The 24473-nt window shown below is 42.5% G+C and overlaps 1 protein-coding gene across 6 annotated transcripts in view; it reads left to right on the top strand.

The window, feature by feature from the left end:
* Window positions 1–24473, top strand: part of tnr (tenascin R (restrictin, janusin)) — a 224754-nt gene that overhangs the window by 174015 nt on the left and 26266 nt on the right. For 4 of the 6 annotated variants that reach the window (XM_034234509.1, XM_034234508.1, XM_034234506.1 and 1 more), the window contains 8 exons: window positions 329–418; window positions 2344–2477; window positions 2651–2780; window positions 6047–6313; window positions 9574–9693; window positions 10036–10179; window positions 17079–17198; window positions 23954–24097. In XM_034234509.1, the coding sequence (XP_034090400.1) occupies window positions 329–418; window positions 2344–2477; window positions 2651–2780; window positions 6047–6313; window positions 9574–9693; window positions 10036–10179; window positions 17079–17198; window positions 23954–24097 (1149 nt within the window). The remainder of the gene's footprint in view (window positions 1–328; window positions 419–2343; window positions 2478–2650; window positions 2781–6046; window positions 6314–9573; window positions 9694–10035; window positions 10180–17078; window positions 17199–23953; window positions 24098–24473) is intronic. The other 2 variants (XM_034234512.1, XM_034234511.1) reach the window with 1 other exon arrangement.

Below are 24473 nucleotides of genomic sequence, written 5' to 3'. Positions count from 1 at the left end.
TAATAATCGTTGTCACTCCCTCGCTCATTTCCATTCCTCATTATCTTATTCCTAGAACTTATGAAACTCACTGTGGATGTACTGAATTGATTTGAAACTGATCAGTTATGCTGTAAGAGTTTTTTTCACAGAAATGATACTGATGTACATTAATTTACCCAGACCTCATCACCAATGTAGAGCTAATTGGACTGTTGTGAAAAACTCATTCTAATTGACTTGCACTCTGCTTGAGAAGGAGAGTGGGAAACAAGTGTGTGTTATGTTTATTTTTGCTGTATGATGTTTCAAATTAGTAACGGATTCCCTCTCTGTGTTTGTGCCTCAGACCTGCTGCCAGGCACAGAGTACGGCATTGGTATTTCTGCCATGAAAGATAACAACCAGAGTACACCAGCTACAATGAACGCCAGGACAGGTGAGTCCATCCCTGTTTATACTCCACTGATGTATGTAAAACAGATTATAGGAATACTTCACCCTTGAAATTACTATAAAATACAACATAATTTGTCTATACAATTTGATTTTTATATCAATTACTCAAGGTGTTACTTGTAATTTTTGAAAACTGAGTTACTTGCATATCTGCATAGTGAACCGAGAATCCAGAAATGTGCAGATTTCTCAAAGAACTGCCGAACTAAATTGGAACATCAGTTAAACAAGTTTCACACGACTTGTGCAGTATAAACATGGAGAAAATGTACGTGTTTAGTAGTGAGCAAATTGGATAAATGAAACTTATTTATCATTATTGTACTGCAACAGTAGTGTGAGAGTTTGTAAACTGTACTTTTCATATAGTTTTGCTATTTTAAAACCTGTATGCTATTTCATTAAAGACTATACGTTTTTGGTCTATACCTTCACTGTAGAGTCATAAAAGAAAATAAATCTAGGATTTCTAGGACAAAGACACATTCAGTGAGTAAATTATGTTTAAATGGTCTTTTTGAGGGTGGCACTTTCTTGTAAGTGGATCACAGCAGCGTTGTAGAAATACCAGCTTCACAGCATCTGGTTTGCTATTATACTTGTAATGTTCAGTTCCTGCTGTGGGTCAGTGCTCCTGTTCCAACCATTTAAAGCCACTTTAGTGAAATTAAGCAAGACGTGTGCTATTTTAGGTGATGTTCTATAAAACCTGCTGGGGCTAAAGTTCTCATTACAGCATTGTAAGGCTGTGATAATGCATACCATTGACTGCTAATGGCCCTCTTTGTCTCATCATTATAAGCTATTTTAATTTTTATTGTGTTTTTTCTCTCTTTTAAAAACATTTAACCTTCTGTTAAAATGTTAGTGGGTGGAGGTGCTTTGCTAATCTTTCCCATCATGTTGAATGTCAAGCACATCTTCCCTCCAGTTGCAATAATTTTAATGGCTGAAGGTATTTTGCACTTTACAAAATTATACCTCAATTTTACGAACAAGCTCTTTCTATCCAACTCTTTGAACTTTAAAAATGCAGTAGAGCTATCACATCTTTCTCAAAAAGCTTTAAATAATATGACAACAACACCTCTGGCCAGCATGCAGCAGTGTTAATGTGGCTGAAAGCTAAAAGCATAATTTCCATTATCAGTGGCTTCAATCGAAGTACTTTCAGTCTTACTTTACCCTCCAAAAATCTATTTGACAATAATCTCCAAAAACATTTGCCGTAGAGGATAATTAAACATTGATGATCCGGTGGGCAAGTTGGGTCATTGTTGCAGGAAATAAAAAGACAATCTTAAAACCAGAACAAAAACAAGAAGATTAAACACAGAATGTGGGATGATTATGATAATAAGGAGGAGTAAGCAACATTTGAATCAGCAACAGTCCTGCTTTTCTGTCAGTGCTGCACCAAAGAACAACTAGCTAAAACGTTGGGGGCAGATCGCTGAAATGTAAGGAAAATGTAAGGATGTGACATGAAACAACGTCTGGACTTTCTCATTAGTAGGATGGGGAGGCATGCAAATTTGAGATACGAGTGTTTTTTCTAAAGCGAAAGAGGGGACTGTGACATCAGAGTGTCTTAGAAATAGTTTTACAGTTGTAAACACAAAAGGGTCAGACAGTGTAGCAATAAACAGAAAACATCCTACGACATAACATGAGATTATAACTTTTAAGTAAGTCAACAGAAAATTTGAGTATTAATTAAATCAAGCTTTGCTTACCTACTGTTGTTATAACTTTTTGAGGTTTCCCAAACAAAAGGAGGGTAAAATAAATGTTAAAAACGAATTAAAGGCATAATTTAAATTGCTCAAAAAACCTTCTTTTTATTTTCTCCAAATGAAAAGTTCTTAATTTGTTTTACCTGAAATCTTTTCTCCCCAAAATTAGGTCTGGATGTGCCCATGGATCTCACTGTGACGGCTTCTACAGACAACACCATCACTCTGGAGTGGGGCTTGGTCCAGGGTCCCATCGACCATTACAAGGTCACCTTCACATCCTCGTCTGGTGCCTCTACTGAGGTAAGGAAAATGACAGACTGATACCTCGTGAATAATAGATCAAACATTAAACATACTTTTAATAATACTGTACATAGATGGGTCAACAATCATCCAAGGACCAACGTGACTCTGACCTTTTGTGTCTGAAGAAATCCTATTGAATTAATGCTTAACTATGTCTTTCTTTTCAGCTGACTGTGCCTAAAGATGTTACCACCACCACTCTGACCGACCTTGAGCCGGGGACTGAGTACAGCATCACTGTGGCAGCGAGAAGAGGAAGACAGCAGAGCACTGCAGCCACTATAGATGCCTTCACTGGTATGGAGAATACTCAACTTGTACTTGTACTGAAACAGGTACACAGTGTCGTATAAGTAGAGCAGTTGTGTTTTCCTTGAAGGCAATAATAAAGCACCTGTCAAATACAGAGGTGACTGTGTCAGGTAAAACATTCAGCACACCTGCCACCAAAGCAATCCCTTAGTTAATAAAAGTCAGGAATTATTTAGGTAACGTACCACTGACTCAGTGTTTACAATTCAAAGTGTCTGGCATACAAATATGAGCAGCTGATATACCTGCTGCAGTGGCAGGTGAGGATACAGTGATATATAAACTTTTGTGGCGTATCAAGATTTGAGTCACTTGAATCCTCTCAATTATCAGGCAAAGCTAAGAGACATTTACTCTAGAGTGTTTTCTCGGCTCAGATAAAGAAATGAAAGATCAGCCCATTACTGCACAGAGCTGGAGAACGGTTTTAACAACGGTGGCGCGTAATGAAGTTGAACGGTGTCTATAATGGACTAAAGTGAGGCAGCAGGTAAGGTGAGTCACACTAAAATAAAATGGAGGGACCTCATAATACTCTGAAGAAGCGATTAGCAGCACTTAATTATTCACGTAAGCTAATGAACGTGTTACGAGTGTTCCCTGATTGCACCTCTGTTTTTCGTCTTAATATATGTGTGTGATGCTCTCACTTTTGCTGTCACACTCGTTAGTGTCAGCTTGCCACGCTCTTCCTCTTTCTCAGCTTGATGTTTCCTCTTTCTTTGAGAATTTCAATCACAACCAAGCTCTCTTTTCCCCAGACGTGTGTGCATCCGTCCAACTATGTGTCGGATTGGGATTGCTGTCAATCTACTAGGGCTGTACCCGACATCCAAATATCCGAATATTCGTTCGTTGGAGTACTATTCGGGTTTCAATTTCAATTTTTATTTTTTCGTTTTTTTTTTTATTTATTGAAATCTCCAATATCAACGTAAGAGCTTGTGCCTCTTCGGGGGTGCTAACACTTAACCATACACTTTATCGTTTACTTTCTCCGTCTTTATATGTAGATATTACTTTTTCTCCGTTAATCTCCGTCACGTTGTTTCCATAGCAACAACAACTTCCTGTCAACAGCGCTAACTCTCCTTCAAAATAGGAAGCCAAGCCAAATTACACTTAAGACATATAATACAACTGCGACGACAGTAACAAACACAATGCATTATCCTTTTCAATTTCAAAGAACACAAATTAGGTTATATACATTAACAAATAACTATAAAACAACAATCCTGTAGAATATCAAAATGAATGCCATGAATAAACCGAAAGACACGTGTTGAAGCGGTTCGCTGCTGATTACTACCGAATATCCGGAGCCCGAAAAATGGTATTCAGGACAGCCCTACAACCACCCTGTTGTTTCTTTGGTATTTAGCTTGATTTGATTTTCAGTTGCACAAAGGATGCTGAAAAAATGATGGGCATGCAAGATTTGTCATTCTTTTCTTCACCTTTCATCACCATCATCATCTCTTTGCTTCTTCACTCTGACCTTCAAAACCATCACCATCATCATCATCGCACTCATCATCGTTTTGTATCTGTGGCTTTTTAAGGTAACACCACTCCAACCATCTGGAGAGGAGAGATGACAGAATCTTAAAATGACAGATGAAGAGAATCAGAGGAAAAATAATTAATTACCTGTCACATACTCCTCCACTGTTCACGTCGACATATTGGAAACATCTGTTCACCGCTCAGGTGCACTCATTACAGGGAAAATATTTAACAAACATTTGATCTTAAACTGTGATTACAAATATATCCCAGGCTGCAGTTGGAGCACTATTCCTATTTCAGTTTGTCCCTTTGTCAGTTAATATGAACTCCACTACTTCCTGGATGTAGTCATCTGCAATACTCTCGTTATCATGCGTCTGGGCCACAATAGTCAGAGATTTTTTCGGGTTGGCTGTTGTGCATTTTCGTGAACTCTATATTTCACAACCACCTGGAGGGAATTTCTTCAATTTGGCACAAACCTCTACTTCGACTCAAGGATGCACTGATTATAATTTAGTGGTCAAAGGCCAAAGTCACTGTGAACTGAAGTCTGTTTATTCTCTTGAAAAATATATCTCAGGAATGCCTGAAGGGAATTTCCTTTAATCACGCACGAACCTCCTAATCTACAAAAGTGTATTAACATCATTTGTGATGTTAATGCATCTGTCCTATGATATCCAAAAGCATCATTAAGACCTAGAATGGGACTCATCATATTATCATTATATCTACATTTCCTCCTTGCGGCCATTGTCACTGCCTTTCTTTCTAATCATTACTAACTCTACAAAAGCCTTCACAGTCATCTCGATCGTCGACATCTTCATCATAACCACCATCGTCACATTACTCTGACAATCCTTCTGCATTCTGTGTCCTGCCATGTGGAGTTTGTCACCACCGTCGGTGCTACAGAGCCATGTTTGGATGTATGTGTGTTATTTGTGTCATGTCTTGTAATGACTTTCACACAAGTACACACATGCAGAACACAGCTATCAGGTTTTTACGGGATACACATTTCCCGCTGACTGCACAAAGCTGTAATGCATGTCGACAGTTGGTGAAGGAAATGTGCCATAAAAAAGCAGCTGTTCATCAATAAAACAGGAGAAGATCATACATGCAGACAAGTTTAAACAACACAGGCTTCCAGTAATAAATGATTACAAAGTAAACTGATCTTGATGCGTCAGAAAAATAGAAGTCAATGATGCTGCTTTCTTCCCTGCTATTTATACATCCACACATGGCTAATTAAATTCAAATGGTCCGGCATGTGTTGCTGTGTCATCTGCTACACTGGTTGGTATTCATGTCATCATCTCTTGATCAGGTCACACATTTTGACAACAGCATCTGCTTTCATCATCATTTCTCAGTTTTCTTGTAGTTAACAGTCCCATCACAACCTCCTCTTTACTGCGGATAAACTCATTTTTTCTTTTTTTTATGACCAATTAACTCATCACTTCCACATGACTGTGGTCTCGTCTGACTCTCACCTGCCCCATCAACCTTTCACCAAAGGCTAATTTTCTCAACTGTATAATAAATGATCTATTATACCATCCAGGACTGCTTCCATCAATCATCACATTTCTTATCTGTCGTCTCCATAATGACGGCAGCTGTTTTCCTCTCTTTGTTCATCGCCGTTTCCTGCTTGAGTGGAAGCTTTTTTACCTGTCCTTGAAAACTCTCCGGTGACCTTTAAACCCCCGTCCCTCCAGGAATCAGGCCCGTAACCCACCTCTACTTGTCAGAGGTGACTTCAGACTCGGTGTTGGTGGCGTGGAGCTCCCCCGCTCCGCCTGCTGACCTCTTCATCCTGAGCTACAGCTCTGCAGATGGGACCGACACCTCCAAGGTGACGCTGGATGGCTCCAAGATGAGGTCGCTGGTCCAGGGTCTGCTGCCCTCCACTCAGTACACCGTCAGTCTAATCACAATACAGGGGGACGTTACCTCTGAGCCCATTACTGCCTCACTCACTACAGGTGAGCTGCTTGGTTTCATGCAACAGTGGTATCAGAGGTTACTCAGGGATAACACACAACCATCGATAAACATGAGCAGCAGAGTGAAGGCTTATGGCTGGAGTGTATGAGACCAGTTTCAGCAGTTAGGTATTCTTGCTTCATAATATGAGTATTTGTATTTACATTCATAGATTTTTCTGTACCTCTGTACTTAAAGGTCCCATGACATGGCCATTTCTACGGATCATAATTCCATTGTTGAGGTCTACCAGAATAGATTTATATTGTGCAATTTTCCAAACTCACATTGGTTTCCCATACAGCATCTCTGTATACAGTAGTATGTGTATTCACTCTCTGTCCTAAACGGCTTGTTGGAGCTCCTGCCCCCCTCCCTGTGAGCCCAGTGTGCTCTGATTGGTCAGCTCGCCCACTCTGTTCCGATGAGTCCACCACCGTTACAACGGAACATCAGTGATTATGTGTTACAATGGCGTTAGCAACCAGAAAATGACACCAGTAAGGACAAACGGATGAGAATGCTGCGTGGGGTCTGGGTGCCGTGTTGGCGGGACGTTGCGGGGCTCGCTGCTGCGAGGAGCGGACAGTGTGAGCTGGCTTACTGGTGTGGTTTCCTGGTTGCTGCGTGAGGTCGGCTAGACACAGCTAAACCCAGCCCGAAACCAGCCCGAGCACACACACACCTGCAGCCTGGCTGTGAGTCTGTGTGTGTGCTCACACCTCGCCGAGTCCCGCCGTCTCAGGCTGAGAAATCCGCGGAGCTGCAGCTGCCTGAGAAAAGATTGAGTGTGTGTGTGTGAGGAAGTCCTTAACGTAACGGCTCCGCCGACGTAACGTAACAGATGAATCCATGAAAGGTCAGAAAAAAAGTGAACATTGTCCTTCATAAATAATTTTCTAAAGCCTAACACTCCATAGAAATGTCAATGTACTTTCGCCTGAGACTAAAACAAGCAGAAAATCCCGACAATGGAGAAGCTATAATTCCCTTTTTTTCACAAGACAAATTCATAAATAAACAGATAATCAAAATATGTTTTTTGTATTTTCCAGTCTTTTTAAACCAGTAACCAAGGAAGAAAAGAACATTAGTAGAACACAGTTGCAAGTGTGAGAAAGGAAACGGGATAACAAATGGAAATTCAAAGTGATTTTAAATTAAATATGTATTTGCAAAATATGCTTTTTAGCATTTCATTCCAGAGCAGAATTATTGTTAATAATTACAGATCTGCCTGGGAGATTTTTTCTTTCTATTTCTTTGTAAGATGTAGTACCAACAATACAAGTTGTATTCTCCTGCGGTGTCGTATAGTATGTTGCCACATACATGACATTTGAGTCAACAGCCAAGTGCTAAGTCATGTTTATAAACTCATACACAATCGTAACTTTTGGTGATATTTGAGACAATTCTGACAAATGCTTATACAGTAAAGGACAGAGAGAAGAAGAATGAGAGAGGAGGAGGACATGGGCATTGTTACTGTAAATTAAAGATGTCTGCCAATGCTTTGTACTGTTTTCTGCACATTTGAAATTAATATTTTCCATTCAGTCTTCCCTTTATTTAATGTCTTTAGTTTTTTCAAGGTTTCTCTATAATTTCTCTCTGTGTCTTTTGATTAAAATGTTTTTCCTCAAACCACGCTGCAAAGATGGTTCATATATTTCTCTCTAATACAGTATTACCTTGTCATTTCACGCTAATTAGCTTTTTGATAGAAGGAGCTCTTGAATAATTTCTTTTGATTATGAGTGTGCTATTCACATTTGGAAAGAGAATAAATGAGAAGGGGGTCAGTGAAGTAACCTGCCTGAGAAAGAGACAGTGGGAAAAACAGAAAAGAAAAATCAGGACAAAAAGGAAATCAAAAGAGAGGACTGAGACTATTAGAGGAAAGGCAAAAGTCAGCATTGAACAACATAGATATTATCTTTGCATCAGTGCCATAGACACCTGCAAGCTGCCATCTGATAACTGAGCCAGTTTAACATAATACCTTGGCAGTCACAAGCACTCCCTCTTTACGTTCACCCACTCCTGATTATATAAGCACATTCTGAGGGTGAAATTGGATGGGGATTTTGAGATGGCTATACAGTATTTCTTGCACCTGTCTTCAGAATGGGTGTAATGCTTTGATCCTGCTCATTTCAATGTGAGCACTGATTAAAGACTTTGGCTTTCCTTTTCGATTAAATGTTTTTTTGTTGTTAGATTTTATCGTTTCAAATGTTCTGGAGTCCTCAGTTTCTAACCAGTTCAGTATATTTTTGGCTGTTTATCGGTTCAAACCGTGCTTCTGTGTTGCTAAGCCTGAGGGCCACATTCATCTATTAGCTTACACAGTGCAAATTGAATTGTGATCTTTCAGGAGGATCAGGTCAATAGCAGTAGAGGTCACTGACAGACCTGTTCTGTAACTGTTCCCATTCAGAACCTCGAGAAGCTCTTTATTTTTCCAGCCGTTATTTTTACCAAAGTAAACATAATTAGTAAGGTATGCATGCATGAATAATATGCAACACATATGTAAATGAAGGTACTGTATATCATACAAGTTGAATTAAAATGACTTCAAAGTCAGGAGTAATAAACTGCCCCCTCTGCTTGTGAATAATAGCCATTATTCTTCAGCAGGGGGTGGGGTTGTTGTTTTATGTGCTGCTCGTTCCTCCTCTTGTCCACACCGACAGATAGATGTTATCTCTTTATCTCTTCCTTTTGTCTTTTTGTTTCCCCCTTTCGAACTTTCTTTATCCCTCCATTTCGTTCTCTAGCAGCTAAGGACCTGTCCTCAGTTTAATTGTTTTCTCACATTGTTTTGGCCATAACCTTTTCCATGGCAGCTCGATAGTCTCAGGAGACGCATAAAACAAATTGTCAGCTGGGGGGGTAAATCTCCTCTGAGTAAGCCCTGCTCAGTCTCAATGCTAATGCCACCCATTGTGTTCTTTACCAGATAGATTTCTTCTGGAATATCTTTTGATGGTGTTTATTTATTTATTTTGAACACGCTGGGCTTCTGCCTGTTTGTGCAAATATAATGAAGAGCAGATAAAAAATGAACAAAGCAAGGATTTATGAAGTACCTCGGGTTTCAAGGGCACTGAATCTTTTAGATTGTTATGTAAATTCCCCTATTTGCCCAGTATACCACATAATGCGCTTTTCTGGGATCAGAATAAATTCTCCCATGTTATCCATTGTGGACCATTTTGATCCTATGCTAACACTTATATCTCCCTTCTAGGCATGGACCCACCAAAAGAGATGACAATGTCAGATGTGACTGAAGACTCTGTGATTATCTCTTGGATCAAACCAATGGCGCAATTTGAATATTATAAGCTGTCCTACCAATCAGCCAGAGGTAACCCAGTCTTTAACGACACTTCAATGTATTATAAGAACAAGGAATTCACTGTATCAATATGCTGGAACACTGTGTTTTCGTATTGCAGTTAAATGAACATGGCATGTGTTGCAGCGAGTCTCTCTGATGTAAGATATTTTGTAGAAGGGAGCACTGTTACACACACTGGTGTAGCTGTAATTAATTGATAACATTTTATCAGTAGAATGTAACTGAATGTGTAATTAACAGTTTGTATTGATTACATATTTACCCTGTGATGTAAAACTTGCAGCAGTGTGCCCTTTACCTGATAAATCTGAGATCAGAGTGACGGCGGCTGTTCTGATGTCTGTGCAGGTCGAGTGGACAGCGTGGTGATTGACAGCGATGTGACCAACTACACCTTGTCCAGCCTGTTCCCTGCGACTGAATACGAGATAAGCATCAGCGCCGTCAGAGGGAGTCAGGAGAGCAAAGTCGTCAGCACCGCCGTCTTCACAGGTAGGAGTGTGTCTGTATATTATATATATAACATGGCTGTATATTAAGAGGAGAGCCAAACAGCCATGCAACAAAACAAACTGCAGCTGAATTAAACAAACGATCAGACTTAATTGACTATTTTTCCCCTCATTTATTCAGCTTGACTTCTTTCTTGACGGGGAGGTTATTTTGTGTTGCCCTTACCAATCAGTATCTAGTCACTAGAGAAATCTGTGGAGCTGTGTCCATGTCACTCACACTGGTAATTTGTCTGTTGTCATACATTAATAAATTGCTTAACAAGTCAGAGATGTAGTTAACAATGTTCGAGGTCAGTAGCAGGCTACATCTGCACAGTGCAGGGACAGAAAACAAAAAGATCTGGTTTCCACTTTCTCCTCGGGACTGTCAGTCACACAGCGATGGAGTGAAGCAGGTGAGAGGAGAACATGCTTTGATTATAAATGTTGTATTGGCCGCACTGTAGGTTGGCTGGGGAAGCTGAGTGTTTCTAGGGTTTCTCGGTTTATTCCTTTGTTAAAACTTTCGCTACTATGTGTAGAGGAAACTTCTGTGTAGCTATGCAGTGGGAGTCACCGACTCAGGAAGGAGACACGGGAAGAGCAGTAGCTTTGATGTCAAACACATGATGGTTTATTTGGAGTTAACGGCCGGAGGATTCACATCACAAGTCCAAGAGTCAGAGGTTCTGACTTCACGGTAGAGTTGCCACGTCAATTCTGAAGAACTCTACCCCAGACCCATGTATTTAGCTAGTTCAGAGAGCATCATCAACATGCTGCATAACAAGATAGAATGATAACACCTCTATCAGCTGACGCCAACAGGCAGGAACAGGGAGACAAAACACTGAGAGCACAGCAGCCAAGGTTACAGGTGCCTGTGCTCAGTCAGGACAGTTTGAACTGATACACTGGGTCAAAGTTATGGGCCTTGGAAAATATTCCACAACACTATGGACAGGGAGTGAAATATAAATGTGGTGGATAAAATACTAGAAACATCAGTCAGTATGCAATAGAACAGCATCACAAACTACAGCCTGATAAGTAAATCATCACCTCTTTTAATAGAAACATTACTTTTAAAGGTTCCAATTTTCCAAACTCACATTGGTTTCTCATACAGCATCTCTGCATAGTATGTGAATTCACTCTCTGTCCTTAACGGCTTGTTGGAGCTCCTGCCCCCCCCTCCCTGTGAGCCCACTGTGCTCTGATTGGTCAGCTCGCCCACTCTGTTCTGATGAGTCCACCACCGTTACAGCGGAACATCAGTGATTATGTGTTACAAAGGCGTTTGTTAGCAACCAGAAAATGACACCAGTAATGACAAACAGATGAGAATGCTGCGTGGGGTCTGGGTGCCGTGTTGGCGGGACGTTGCGGGGCTCGCTACTGCGAGGAGCGGACAGTGTGAGCTGGGTTCATTTCCTGCTTGCTGCGTGGGGTCTGCGAGACAGCGAGACATCGCGAATGGACGCAGGAAGGGGGGGTTGCTGAGAGGGCTCCAGCACCATCGGCTCCACTAGCACCCCACCTTACCGCGTCACAGTTTCGCCGCTGAGAGAACCATTTGGGTATGGTCACGTCATTGTACCCAGGAAGAAAAAGAGAAATCTCCAACAAGGCGTTCTGGGGCAGCACAGACAGGTATTTTCTGTGTTAGAGTTTTACTCGCTACAGGGTGTACTTTGAGGGTTTGTGACTCTGCAGACCGTTTACATGCAGAAAAACCTTCACAACACACAAGGGGACGGGTAATAACCGGAAAAGCATGACACCTTTAATGAAGGACCAATTTATTGCAGGAGTGTTGCATTAGAATGCTTTAGTTTGAGCTATACAGTATGAACCCATTAAGCTGTTGAGTAAATGTTTTGACTAAACACTTTAATCAAATCAAGTTTTATTTATATAGCACATTTAAAGCAATTTTTGGTCGAGCCAAAATGCTGTGCATGTAATAAAAACACGTTACTACAATCACAATAAAAGACAATAATTTACAACAGAAAAATAAAAAACACAGGGAATAGTCAGGTGTCATACTTAATATACTTCTGATGTGCTGTCCTCATGTTCTCTTAATCGACATTATGAAATGTCTCTACTTTAAAACCACTCTCTTGGCTCCCTCGACTCTTTGATAAACGCCCTTCTTGGAGAGGGAGCGACACAGGAACACAATGTTTGCTGTGTGATCTGTATGAAGAATCCCTCTTTTCTCAGTTAGACTCTCGGACCAATTGTTCTTTCCCAAAAACAGCTGTGCATTGGGACTTCTGTGCTAAAAAGAGCAACACGCACAGATACAGACGTCAGACTAAATGTAAGGGTACAGCTGACATTGCAGGAGGAGCTGCAATAGATGAAGCTGTCCACTCCGTGACCCAGTAATTGGTAACCTACTCCAAACTCCAGCTCACTGTCCTCTATCTCCTGCCTTTTTCTATCCCTTTCTACTTTTTCCTCACCTCTATCCAGCTGCATGTTACCCTATTCTTTCTCTCAGTATCCTTTATTCTGTTCTCTTTGCATTTCTTCTCTGCTTCATCCTTTCTCTCCTTTTAGCTTCGTTCTACCCTAGTGTCTACCCAACCTATTTCTTCCAAATCTAAAGATCAGAACTCTCAGGCTCTCTTGCTTTCAGACTTTTTGGCTTTTTCAGATTCCTTACTAACTAGCTCTAAATCACAAGTTTGGGAACGTCCCATATTTACTTGCATGCAAACATGCAAGTAAATCTTCCACTGACCTAATATAAACAATCAGCCACTGCTTTATGCATAATCTTCAGGTGTGTGTGTGTGTGTGTGGTTGTGTGTGTGTGTGTGTGTGTGTGTGTGTGTGTGTGTGTGTGTGTGTGTGTGTGTGTGTGTGTGTGTGTGTGTGTGTGTGTGTGTGTGTGTGTGTGTGTGTGTGTGTGTGTGTGTGTGTGTGTGTGTGTGTGTGTTGTGTGTGTGTGTGTGTGTGTGTGTGTGTGTGGTGTGTGTGTGTGTGTTGTGTGTGTGTGTGTGTGTGTGTGTGTGTGTGTGTGTGTGTGTGTGTGTGTGTGTGTGTGTGTGTGTGTGTGTGTGTGTGAGTGTGATTAAAATAGCCCAATTGCAATTGCCAAAAGGAGCAGGAGGTAAGTTTTGAATGCAAATGAGACCTGATTAACCAGGATCTGCGAGGTTTAAAACTCCAGTGAGAAAAAAAGAAAAGTATCCCTTTCTTTCTCTTATTGCCACTTGTATGTCTGGCTCTTCCCCTGCAATACTTTATCATCAGCTTCCTTTTAAACAATCCCAGTGTGCTTACAATGAGCAGAGTTGTTGGGGCTGTAATAGACTGCAAAGAACATAACTCTAAAGTCAAGCTTGTTAGAAAAGGTAAAACACATTTCCTCACATCACACAATGCCCAACCAGGGACCTTCTAATGCCGCCGTTCAACAACAATACATAAACAGGGGATTTAGAAAAGTAATCCTGCATGGCCCGGCCAAGTATATAATGACTTGAATAACGCTGCAATTGCCACATACTTCTCTTCCGTAATCAATTATTGTCAGGGGGGATGATGAAGCAGGGAGCAATATTTCATTAAGCTAACACATCAGGTGCTGCTAATCTCAGATGAATTTGGGAGGGTTGAAACTAAATGGACTATGTTTAGGTACAACAAAAGGCTAATAACGGCGCTCATTAGCAAAGTGCCAGGACACCTACTTAAGTCTCACTTTTCTCAAAACTGTTGTGCTAATGAGCACAACTTTTTTTTGTATCTGATGAGGGCAGGGCAGCATTAATTACCTCATCTGGGCAGAGCTTTGGAGCACATGTGGTGTTGTGTGTTCTGTCAAACTGTTCGGAAACAGACCTTTACAGTCCTCTCTGCTTTACTCACAATATTTATATGTGATATTTCAAGAAGACATAGATAAGGGATGTGCATTTATTTTTTAAATTATTTGTTAACATATGACAGAGCTATTCCAAAGATACACTGCATGGTTTTCATCTTCAAAAACCTTTATTTTCCTCGTCAGAGCCGTTCTTCTCGTTAGGCTTTGTTGTGAAATCGTCTCCAGTTTTTTGGGGTGACACATTTTGTCGCTGCTACACATCAAGTCACAGTATCAGCGTGACATGTCTACTTACAGTAAGAGCTGCAAGACTACACCTTCATAATGGCAAATTAAAGGTGATACAGCGGGCTATTATTGCACAGTCGTTAACACAATAGTTAAGAAACTTCATACAAAGGCACAGCAGGTACCAGCAAATCAGCTGAAGACTACCAGTTAGGTAATACATTAGCTTACAAGTCGTTTCAGTATTTCTTTGAATAAAGCATTATGATAGTGAGCGTTACATAAATGTTTTTTCCTACACATACAATACATTCACAATCAACAATGAGCAGTGAAAATGTTCCACGTAGCTTTATACAGTACAACCTCCTTTCAGCATAACATCATTAGGTACAATGGTTGCATGTCACCCTTCCAGTAGAGCGTTGTGGAGAACACACACTCACACTGATAACCTGCTTTTCTTTACAGTGAGGCAGTGCTGCTTTGTAATGAGAGGGGATGCAGAGATGGACTGGGGAGTAAATGGTCCGATGTGTCTCGCTAACTGCACTGTCTGCTGCGGTCTGCGGTTCATAATGGCCACAGCACACAGCAGACTGACCTCATGGTCAACCGTCACATCTAAAGTTTTTTCTAAAAACACCCTTTCCAGCAAAACACAAATACTCAATGTAAAACATTTTCCTGAAGTTTTGCTGAGATGTATTCACACATAATAACACACCAACAAAGATTCATACGTCAATACAGCATTCCTGTGCCCTATTCTCTCCCTTACAATCAAGGACAGAAGTTGTTAGTCTTTATTTTGCGAATAAGCTGTGTAACCGATGTTTCCACACTTAGTTTGATAGAGAGGGTAAACCACTCTGTGCCTTTTTTAACATTATGAAAATCCTGATCTAATGTTTATCAGATAAAGAGGAGACTGGGAATTCTCAACATGATCGGTTATGATTTAATATTTGTAGCTTCAATTGTCTAATGCGACCATCTTTCATCAGATAATCGCATACAGTAGAATTCACCACTAAATGTTATTGCACTTATCAATGCAATGATTAGAGTTTTGGAAAACTAATTTCAAGCAACACAGTAATAAACATCACTAAATCAGTCAGATTGTCTAGATACAGAATAGTTTTCAAATTCTCTGAGGCCCATTTTAGGAAAAAGCACTGAATAAAGTATGTAAAAGTGGCTTCATTTTTTTACTTGTTTCATTTAACGATAACCCAAAACTCTCATTTGTTTTGAGCAATTGAACAGAAATCAAAGGTATGTCTGAACTACTTTGTCCAATATCATTTCTCACATAATGTTAATATTAATTTCAGTATATACCTGATGTTCTGTGTCTACAGTTTTTTAAATGTCATCCCCTGGGAAGAACACTATAGAAAATACTTCTTGGTCCATTTGACCCCCTTGAAGGCAAACACTGCAATTAGCTTTGGAAGCACAACATTTGAGTTTGTACTTGCCTTATTGTGTAATTGGCATTTGGATTTGCTCTGCTGTCAGTGATGTAGTGTTTGGAAACAGCAGGTTTACAGGATAATTGTGTCAATGCTCAGGCTTTCTTGTATTTCTGGAGGTTTAATTGAGCAGAGCTTCCCATCAGCATGGGACTGCAACGCAGCATTATGCCCCACAGCAGCCTTTTGTTCCTTTTCTGAATCTTAAGCACCTCGAGTGCGAGCGTGATGTATTTGGCTCAATCTGCGATCCACCCGAGCAATCAGGAGATGGGGAGTGATGATTGGATTATCACAGAGGCTGTTGAAGGTGGATGACCTGTTTATTTATTTCTTTATTGGCCATCTCAACTCCATCTCCATTGCCAAACTAATTGACTTGGCAGGTCTCCATTAAATTCACTTAAACCTTTTTTGCAATTAAAGTAATGATTTTAATCAGGTTTGTTCATCTATCGCAGAGATAAGGAAGAGTCAAACTCACTTCGTTGTGCTAATGAGCACAACCTTTTTTTTTAGTCTGATGAGGGCACGGCAGCATTAATTACCTCATCTGGGCAGAGCTTTGGAGCATATGTGGTGTTGTGTGTTCCGCTGCTACGCTCTCTACTGCGCAGAAATAATATGCCTGAGGAGAAATGGGGTTGAAACACTGAGGTTAAAGGTATAATTAAATTCAAACTCAATGTTGCCATGTCTAGCAGTCTGAGAATGAAATTAGGAAAAGGTTGGGGAAGCGTCAGGCTCAGGAGAGTTTCTCAGACTTTCTACAGCCTTTTGGATGTGTCTATGAATTGAGGAAACAGTGATCAAAATGGCAAGAGAGTCATAATTAATCAGTGTAGATGTGAAGCTCTTCTGTCTCTCGATTTCTATAATTACAGTACAACTAAGATGTGGATTGAGTAATGGTTTTCCATTTTGAATTGTCTAGGTGTAATTGGCATTCCATGTGTTTTTACAATTGTATCTCTACCCATTGTGTACAGAATCACAATGTCTTTGTGTATGTAAGTGACTGACACAGCTCCACAGTTTGTGAACAAAATTATGGTGGTGTAGTTTTCAAAAATATCTGACAAATGCTAGACAAAAGAGACAATTTAAGTTTTATTTTAATTTGACTGTGGTTTCAGCTTCTGAATTGTAAGAATGTTAATGTTTTTGCTAAAGAAAGCTGTTAATGTTTTTGGCTGATACAGTATGTAGCCAACATTTAGACTGTCATTTAAGGGTCCTTCAAGGTGATCCATTGCTGTCAGTCATACTGGCCAGATATCACTGAAAATACTGTTATTGTTGTATTTGTCTGGGCTTATATTTGTGTTGTAATCCTAGCGATGGACATGCCGGCTGAGTTGACAGCTCTCAACATCACTCCCCAAGGGGCTCTGTTGAGTTGGAATCCCCCCATTTCCAGTGTCGACAACTACGTGCTGACCCTCACACACAACCAGGGTGAGTAATATGAACTGCCATTAAGAGACATTTGCTGTTAATTAGACAGGGAGAAGACGGCTTGATTAACCACCATCAAAGCACGAGAATTATACTAATGAAAGCATTTGGACAGAATCATCAACACCTTTCTCTCTTTTGTAACGATCGACTATTTAAAATAGTTGTGTTAATTAAACGCACAAGGGGTTCTTGAATGAAATAATATTATAAAGGTAAACAGAAATAATAAACGGATAATCTGCTCCTTAAACAAAATAAACAGAGACAGATTTCATGCATGGATCCATTATATTGACAGTTTTCCAGCCAAACAACACAAACAAAATTAAACAGTCCGCTCTGCGATACACAAAAAGTGTCTTTACTGCCTAATCCAGGCTATTGTTCATTGCCAAAAAAGGCTGTTGCTCCTGCGCCCGTCGGCGGCAAAAACAGAAATGTTTGTAGACCTTTTCAGGCTGTATTCCACAAAAAAAGGAAACACGAGGTCCAGCGTGGCACAAAGGAGCGATCTCACCCTGTGTCGGAGAGAATCTCTCTATCTGTGCACGTCCTCTCCAAGGAGACGTGCTTCCAGGTCGGTCGATGCAATATCCACATATGGTTACTTTCAGATACTTCCCCATTGCATTTTAACATATATACATGCTGAGAAAAAAAGAAAGCCTCTCTGAAGAACCAGCACCTTACCGTGGTAGAGAGGTTTGTGTGCCCTGATGAACCTGGGGGCTGTGTTGTCTGGAACCTTGTGTTCCTGGTAGGGTTTCCCATGGCAAATTGGTCTCAGGCAAGGGGCCAGACTAAGATTGGTTCAAAAGACCTCATGAAAGACGATACAAGAAGTGAGGATACCCGGCCCGGAGGAAGCCCGGGGTCCCCTTCTGGAGCCAGGCCCAGAAGGAGGACTCGTCGGCGAGCGTCTGGTGGCCGGGCTTGCCACGGAGCCCGGCCGGGCCCAGCCCGAAAAGGCAACGTGGGCAACACCTCCGCTTCTCCGTCCCGCGGGCCCACCACCTACGGGAAACATCAATGGGGTCGGGTGCGCTGCCAGAAGGGTGGCAGTGAAAGCGGAGGGTCTCGACGGACCAGACCCGGGCGACAGAAGCTGGCTTTGGGGACGTGGAACGTCACCTCTCTGGGGGGGAAGGAGCCGGAGCTTGTGCGGGAGGTGGAGCGTTACCAGTTGGATCTGGTTGGGCTCACCTCTACGCACAGCGTCGGCTCTGGAACCTTACTTCTGGATAGGGGTTGGACTCTATTCTTCTCCGGAGTTGCTCAAGGTGTGAGGCGCCGGGCGGGTGTGGGGATACTCACAAGTCCCCGGTTAGGTGCTTCGTTGTTGGAGTTTACCCCAGTGGACGAGAGGGTCGCCTCCCTACGCCTGCGGGTTATGGGGGGGAAAACTCTGACTGTTGTGTGTGCTTATGCACCCAACAGCAGTTCAGAGTATACGGCCTTCTTGGAGACCCTGGAAAGAGTCCTGTATGGGGCTCCTGAAGGGGACTCTTTAATCTTGCTGGGAGACTTCAACGCACATGTGGGCAATGATGGAGACACTTGGAGGGGTGTGATTGGGAGGAACGGCCCCCCTGATCTGAACCGGAGTGGTGGTTTGTTACTGGACTTCTGTGCTAGTCATGGATTGGCCATAACAAACACCATGTTCGAACATAAGGATGCTCATAAGTGTACGTGGTACCAGAGCACCCTAGGCAGAAGGTCCATGATCGATTTCGTTATCGTATCATCGGACCTGAGGCCGTATGTTTTGGACACTCGGGTAAAGAGAGGGGCGGAGTTGTCAACTGATCACCATCTGGTGGTGAGTTGGGTCGAGTGGCGAGGGAAGCCTCTGGATAGACCTGGTAAGCCCAAACGTGTAGTTCGGGTGAACTGGGAACGTCTGGAGGAGGCCCAAGTTCAGGAGGCCTTCAACTCACACCTCCGGCGGAGCTTTTCGGGCATTCCTGTGGAGGTTGGGGACATTGAACCAGAGTGGTCGGTGTTCAAAGCCTCTATTGCCGAAGCCGCGGCGGGGAGCTGTGGTCTCAAGGTCCTAGGTGCCTCAAGGGGCGGTAACCCTCGAACCTCCTGGTGGACACCGGTGGTCAGGGAAGCCGTCCGACTGAAGAAGGAGGCCTTCAGGGATTTGTTATCCCGGGGGACTCCCGAGGCAGTTGCAAGGTACCGACAGGCCCGAAGGGCAGCAGCCTCATCCGTGGCCGAGGCAAAGCAGCGGGTGTGGGAGAAGTTCGGAGAAGACATGGAGAAGGACTTTCGGGCGGCACCAAAGTTGTTCTGGAAAACTGTCCGACACCTCAGGAGGGGGAAGCAGGGAACCATCCAAGCTGTGTACAGTAAGGATGGGACGTTGTTGACCTCAACTGATGGAGTGTTAGGGCGTTGGAAGGAACACTTTGAGGAACTCCTGAACCCGACAACTCCGCCCTCTATGTTAGAGGCAGAGCTGGAGTATGACGGGGGATCAACACCAATCTCCCGGGGGGAGGTCACTGAGGTCGTCAAACAACTCCACAGTGGCAAAGCCCCGGGGGTGGATGAGATCCGCCCGGAAATGCTGAAGGCTCTGGGTGTTGAGGGACTGTCATGGTTGACACGTCTCATCAACGTTGCGTGGAAGTCGGAAACAGTACCGAAGGAGTGGCAGACCGGGGTGGTGGTTCCCCTATTTAAAAAGGGGGATCAGAGGGTGTGTGCCAATTACAGAGGCATCACACTACTCAGCCTCCCCGGGAAAGTTTACTCTAAGGTACTCGAAAGGAGGGTCAGGTCGATTGTCGAACCTCAGATTGAGGAGGAACAATGCGGATTCCGTCCTGGTCGTGGAACAACGGATCAGCTTTTTACTCTCGCAAGGATCCTGGAGGGGGCCTGGGAGTACGCTTATCCGGTCTACATGTGTTTTGTAGACTTGGAGAAGGCGTATGACCGAGTTCCCAGGGAGTTACTGTGGGAGGTGCTGCGGGAGTATGGGGTGAGGGGGTCTCTACTCAGGGCCATCCAATCTCTGTACTCCCAAAGCGAGAGCTGTGTCCGGGTCCTCGGCAGTAAGTCGGACCCATTTCCGGTGAGGGTTGGCCTCCGCCAGGGCTGCGCTTTGTCACCAATCCTGTTTGTAATATACATGGATCGGATTTCGAGGCGTAGTCATGGGGGAGGGGGTCTGCAGTTCGGTGGACTAAGGATTGCACCACTGCTTTTTGCAGATGATGTGGTTCTAATGGCTTCATCGGTCTGCGACCTTCAGCACTCACTGGATCGGTTCGCAACCGAGTGTGAAGCGGCTGGGATGAGGATCAGCACCTCCAAATCTGAGGCCATGGTTCTCAGCAGGAAACCGATGGACTGTCCACTCCAGGTAGGGAATGAGTCCTTACCCCAAGTGAAGGAGTTCAAGTATCTCGGGGTCTTGTTCTCGAGTGAGGGAACAATGGAGCGTGAGATGGGCCGGAGAATCGGAGCAGCGGGAGCGGTACTGCAGTCGCTTTACCGCACCGTTGTGACGAAAAGGAGCTGAGCCAGAGGGCAAAGCTCTCGGTCTTCCGGGCCATTTTCGTTCCTACCCTCACCTATGGTCATGAAGGATGGGTCATGACCGAAAGAACGAGATCGCGGATACAAGCGGCCGAGATGGGTTTTCTCCGCAGGGTGGCTGGTGTCTCCCTTAGGGATAAGGTGAGAAGTTCGGTCATCAGGGAGGGACTCGGAGTTGAGCCGCTCCTCCTTCGCGTCGAAAGGAGCCAGTTGAGGTGGTTCGGGCACCTAGTTAGGATGCCACCTGGGCGCCTCCCTAGGGAGGTGTTCCAGGCACGTCCAGCTGGGAAGAGACCAAGGGGTAGACCTAGGACCAGGTGGAGGGATTATATCTCTTCGCTGGCCTGGGAGCGCCTTGGGATCCCCCAGTCAGAGCTGGTTGATGTCGCCAGGGAAAAGAAAGTTTGGGGCTCTCTGCTGGAACTGCTACCCCCGCGACCCGATCACGGATAAGCGGGAGAAGATGGATGGATGGATGGACATGCTGAGAAAACGTAACTATCCCGCTGAATACCCGCATTCACCACACACACGCTTCCTCCTCCCGTGAGAACCACCTCTGGCATCCTGTTGACGCGGCCACTAAAAAGCCTCTGGGCGCGCCGCGACAGGTGAATATGCAAATGAGGCTTGCAGAACCACACCCTCAAACCTTACATAAAAGTGGACATTCAACGACTGTAGTTGCGAGGATAATACACATGCATCATAGATTTTCATTTCATTTGAATCTAAACGACATGCCTTAACCTTTTCCCCTGCCCCTACAGTTTATAAGAAACACCTTGATCAATCTGCGACTGTCACACTTTAATGCCTCACTTTCTTTGATGTCACTCGACTGCTTTCGTTGCAAACTGTGAATCACATTTTACAAATCAGCCTTTTATCTTATGCTGTCATGTTTGTGTGTCGTGAAGTACTTATTAACCTCGGTTGTGAAAAGCACTGTACAACTACACACCAAATTATTATTGATAACAGCTCTCTGCACAATGATTTGCTTTAAGTTTAATAGAGTGATAGCTGCTGTAAGGTCAGAGCATGATGATCAGATTTTATTTTGGTCATTCATGTGCAACGTGTGGTGATATGTTAGGTACCGTCAAGGTTTTTCCAATAAGAAGTGCGATCAGTACGATCCTTGAAGGCAATATGGATCGATTTGTCTTGGCTCCAGAGAGTTCATTATGCTTGGTTGAAGTACTTAGCCTTGAAACCAATTGTGGTTTTTACAGCGCATATGTTTCTGATGCAGCCCGTGTATTCACTGTCTGACAGCCATATCCAGATAGGTAACAGATAGCCATATTGCTTGGCCCCTCGGAGTCACTTTATAATTTGCTCCCTGAACCATGTGGATGACTGCCAAGTTACAGTAGGCAACACTGCCACATAAAACATCTTGACATACACAGCGAGAGCGCTGAAATATGAAAGTATAAAAAGATTGTAAGGAAATTGTATTCTTAAACTAACATCACCCCATTTTCTCAGTCATTTTCTTTTTTAAACTAGCCAGTTTATTTATTTATTTGTTTATTCCACACATGGCAGTTATTTTAAAACAAAAACATGTACACTTATACTGGTTTTTTCTTTTGTATAGCGCATGGTGGAAAGGAGTAGGGAGAAGAAAATCTTATGTTACCTGCCCCTTCTTACAAAAGAATAACAAAACAAAAAAATGAAATAACCATTAAAAAGTAAAATAAATCAATATTCTTTCAGTCACAGTTGCTTACAAATACTGAAACATAAAACCAGAACACAATCAAAAGTCAACTTCATGCTGTCTAATTACACTTTCTTTATACATTTTCTTACAGCCCTTTAAATCATTCAGCAAAGAATTCCACTTCTTTACGGCAACTACAGAGACACACATCTGCTTTAAAGTAGTACGTGCAAACTGATGCTTAACATTTCATTTCCTCCTATGATGCTCATCCTCTGAAATTAAAACAATTTTTTTTTTTGTATATTTTCTGGCAGTATGCTGTGTTTTGCTTTATGCGTAACTAAAGCCATCTGATTACATCTTTCAATTTTAACAGCCTTGACTCAATAAATAGTTTGTTAAAGGTTTAATAAAACTTGATAACTATAATTTCCCTCCTGACTTTTAGGAGCCGTCTGGATGACATTTTATGGGAAGGATATTTCTCATTTGCACATGACCCGACTGTCTAAGCCTGGAGTTATCCAGAGGAATCTGTATAACTCAGCTCTCTGAGTCAATTTGTGCATTACACCCTGCCTGACTGGACTGCAGCCAGATCATCTCAGATACTGAGACACTTTCTTTATGCTGAGCACATACAGTAGTTGGAAAGCATCCCCAGCCAGGGTTTAGGACAGTGCGATAATAAAGTTGTGGACAATTCCCTTGAGTGTCAGTGTGTCACATCAAGGTCAATACATCTCATATTTCATCAGGTGCTGTCCTGCATTACAAAACAGATTTTTATTGGCACAACCTCATAACACTCTTACATGCATGGGATCCATAAGTCAAACCTTCTGTAAAATAGGTTAATACTCTAGCATGGACACATTTGCATGTTTAATTCCTCACAAACATCACTGTCACTGTGACATTTAGGGTAAAAGAAAGTCTGGCGTAAGAGGAATATTACTACAGCTGCTGACAACCCAGCAGTTATATGAAATGTAGTTTCCAGTCAAATTTAATTATTGCTCGTGTCACACAATTATTTTCTTAATCAGCCATTTTGCACAGTTGATTAATTGATGTGAAGTGGTTACCGAATGATAATTTATCCGTATTTAAATGTGTACATAATTCAAACTTCAAATGGGTTAAACGGTTATATTAGCCATGAAATACCTTAAACTGATTTCTGGGATATTAAATTACACGAGAAGATGTTTTCTTAGTCTTGCATTTCTTATATACTGAGTCAGATGTTATAAGGAATCGATATTTATAGTGTGCTTTATTTATGCAGAGTTGCCCCCAAAAGCAAATTCAACTCAAAGCATAATAAGTGTAGAAATCCTTCAACTTCAAAGAGCACCCCAAAGGTTGCCGAACAGTGCAGGATTCATTTGAGATTAAGTTTCAACATGCTTAGGAGCTTATTTCTAAAGAGTGACAAATGAATGCAGTCTTTTCAGAGATGAATAATAACGGGAGCAGTGTGGTAAACATATGAACCTTTTATGTTTTCCAGTGACAGCTGACACTTTCCTCGTGGAAGGCAACAAGCAGGAGCACCAGCTGTCCAATCTGAAGCCGAGCACCACCTACTCTGTGGCTCTGTATGCCACCAAAGGACCCCTCACCAGCGGCACCGTCATCACCAACCTTCAAACACGTAAGTGCTCATTTTATTCAGCTGGTGCCTGTTCAGTGGGAGGTGCGTGATTCTGTGGTTAGCTTTGAAGCATCCCAGCAGGACGCGCCTCCAGGCCCCACCGGAGCCTTTCTGTGTGGAATGAAAATCTTTTTTCTGTGTTTTGCGTGGGTCTCCTCCGGGTGCTTGGTTTCATTCACTGCTAAAGAAAAGTATGTTAAGTAGGAATTCTCCTGCCATTGTCCTTGACCAAGGACTATGGCCGCTTCACACTGCTTCTAAAGTAGGATGAGTCAAATACTGATGTGTTTCTCTCTCTTCAAAGGAAATATAGTCAGTGTCTCTGTGGACTATTGTAGAAAAGCGGACTTGATGGTTGTTAAATCTTAAAATCCCT

This window comes from Gymnodraco acuticeps, unplaced genomic scaffold, assembly GCF_902827175.1.
Source record: "Gymnodraco acuticeps unplaced genomic scaffold, fGymAcu1.1, whole genome shotgun sequence".
Taxonomy (NCBI): Eukaryota; Metazoa; Chordata; class Actinopteri; order Perciformes; family Bathydraconidae; genus Gymnodraco; species Gymnodraco acuticeps.
This window is presented reverse-complemented; position numbering and strand designations above follow the sequence as displayed.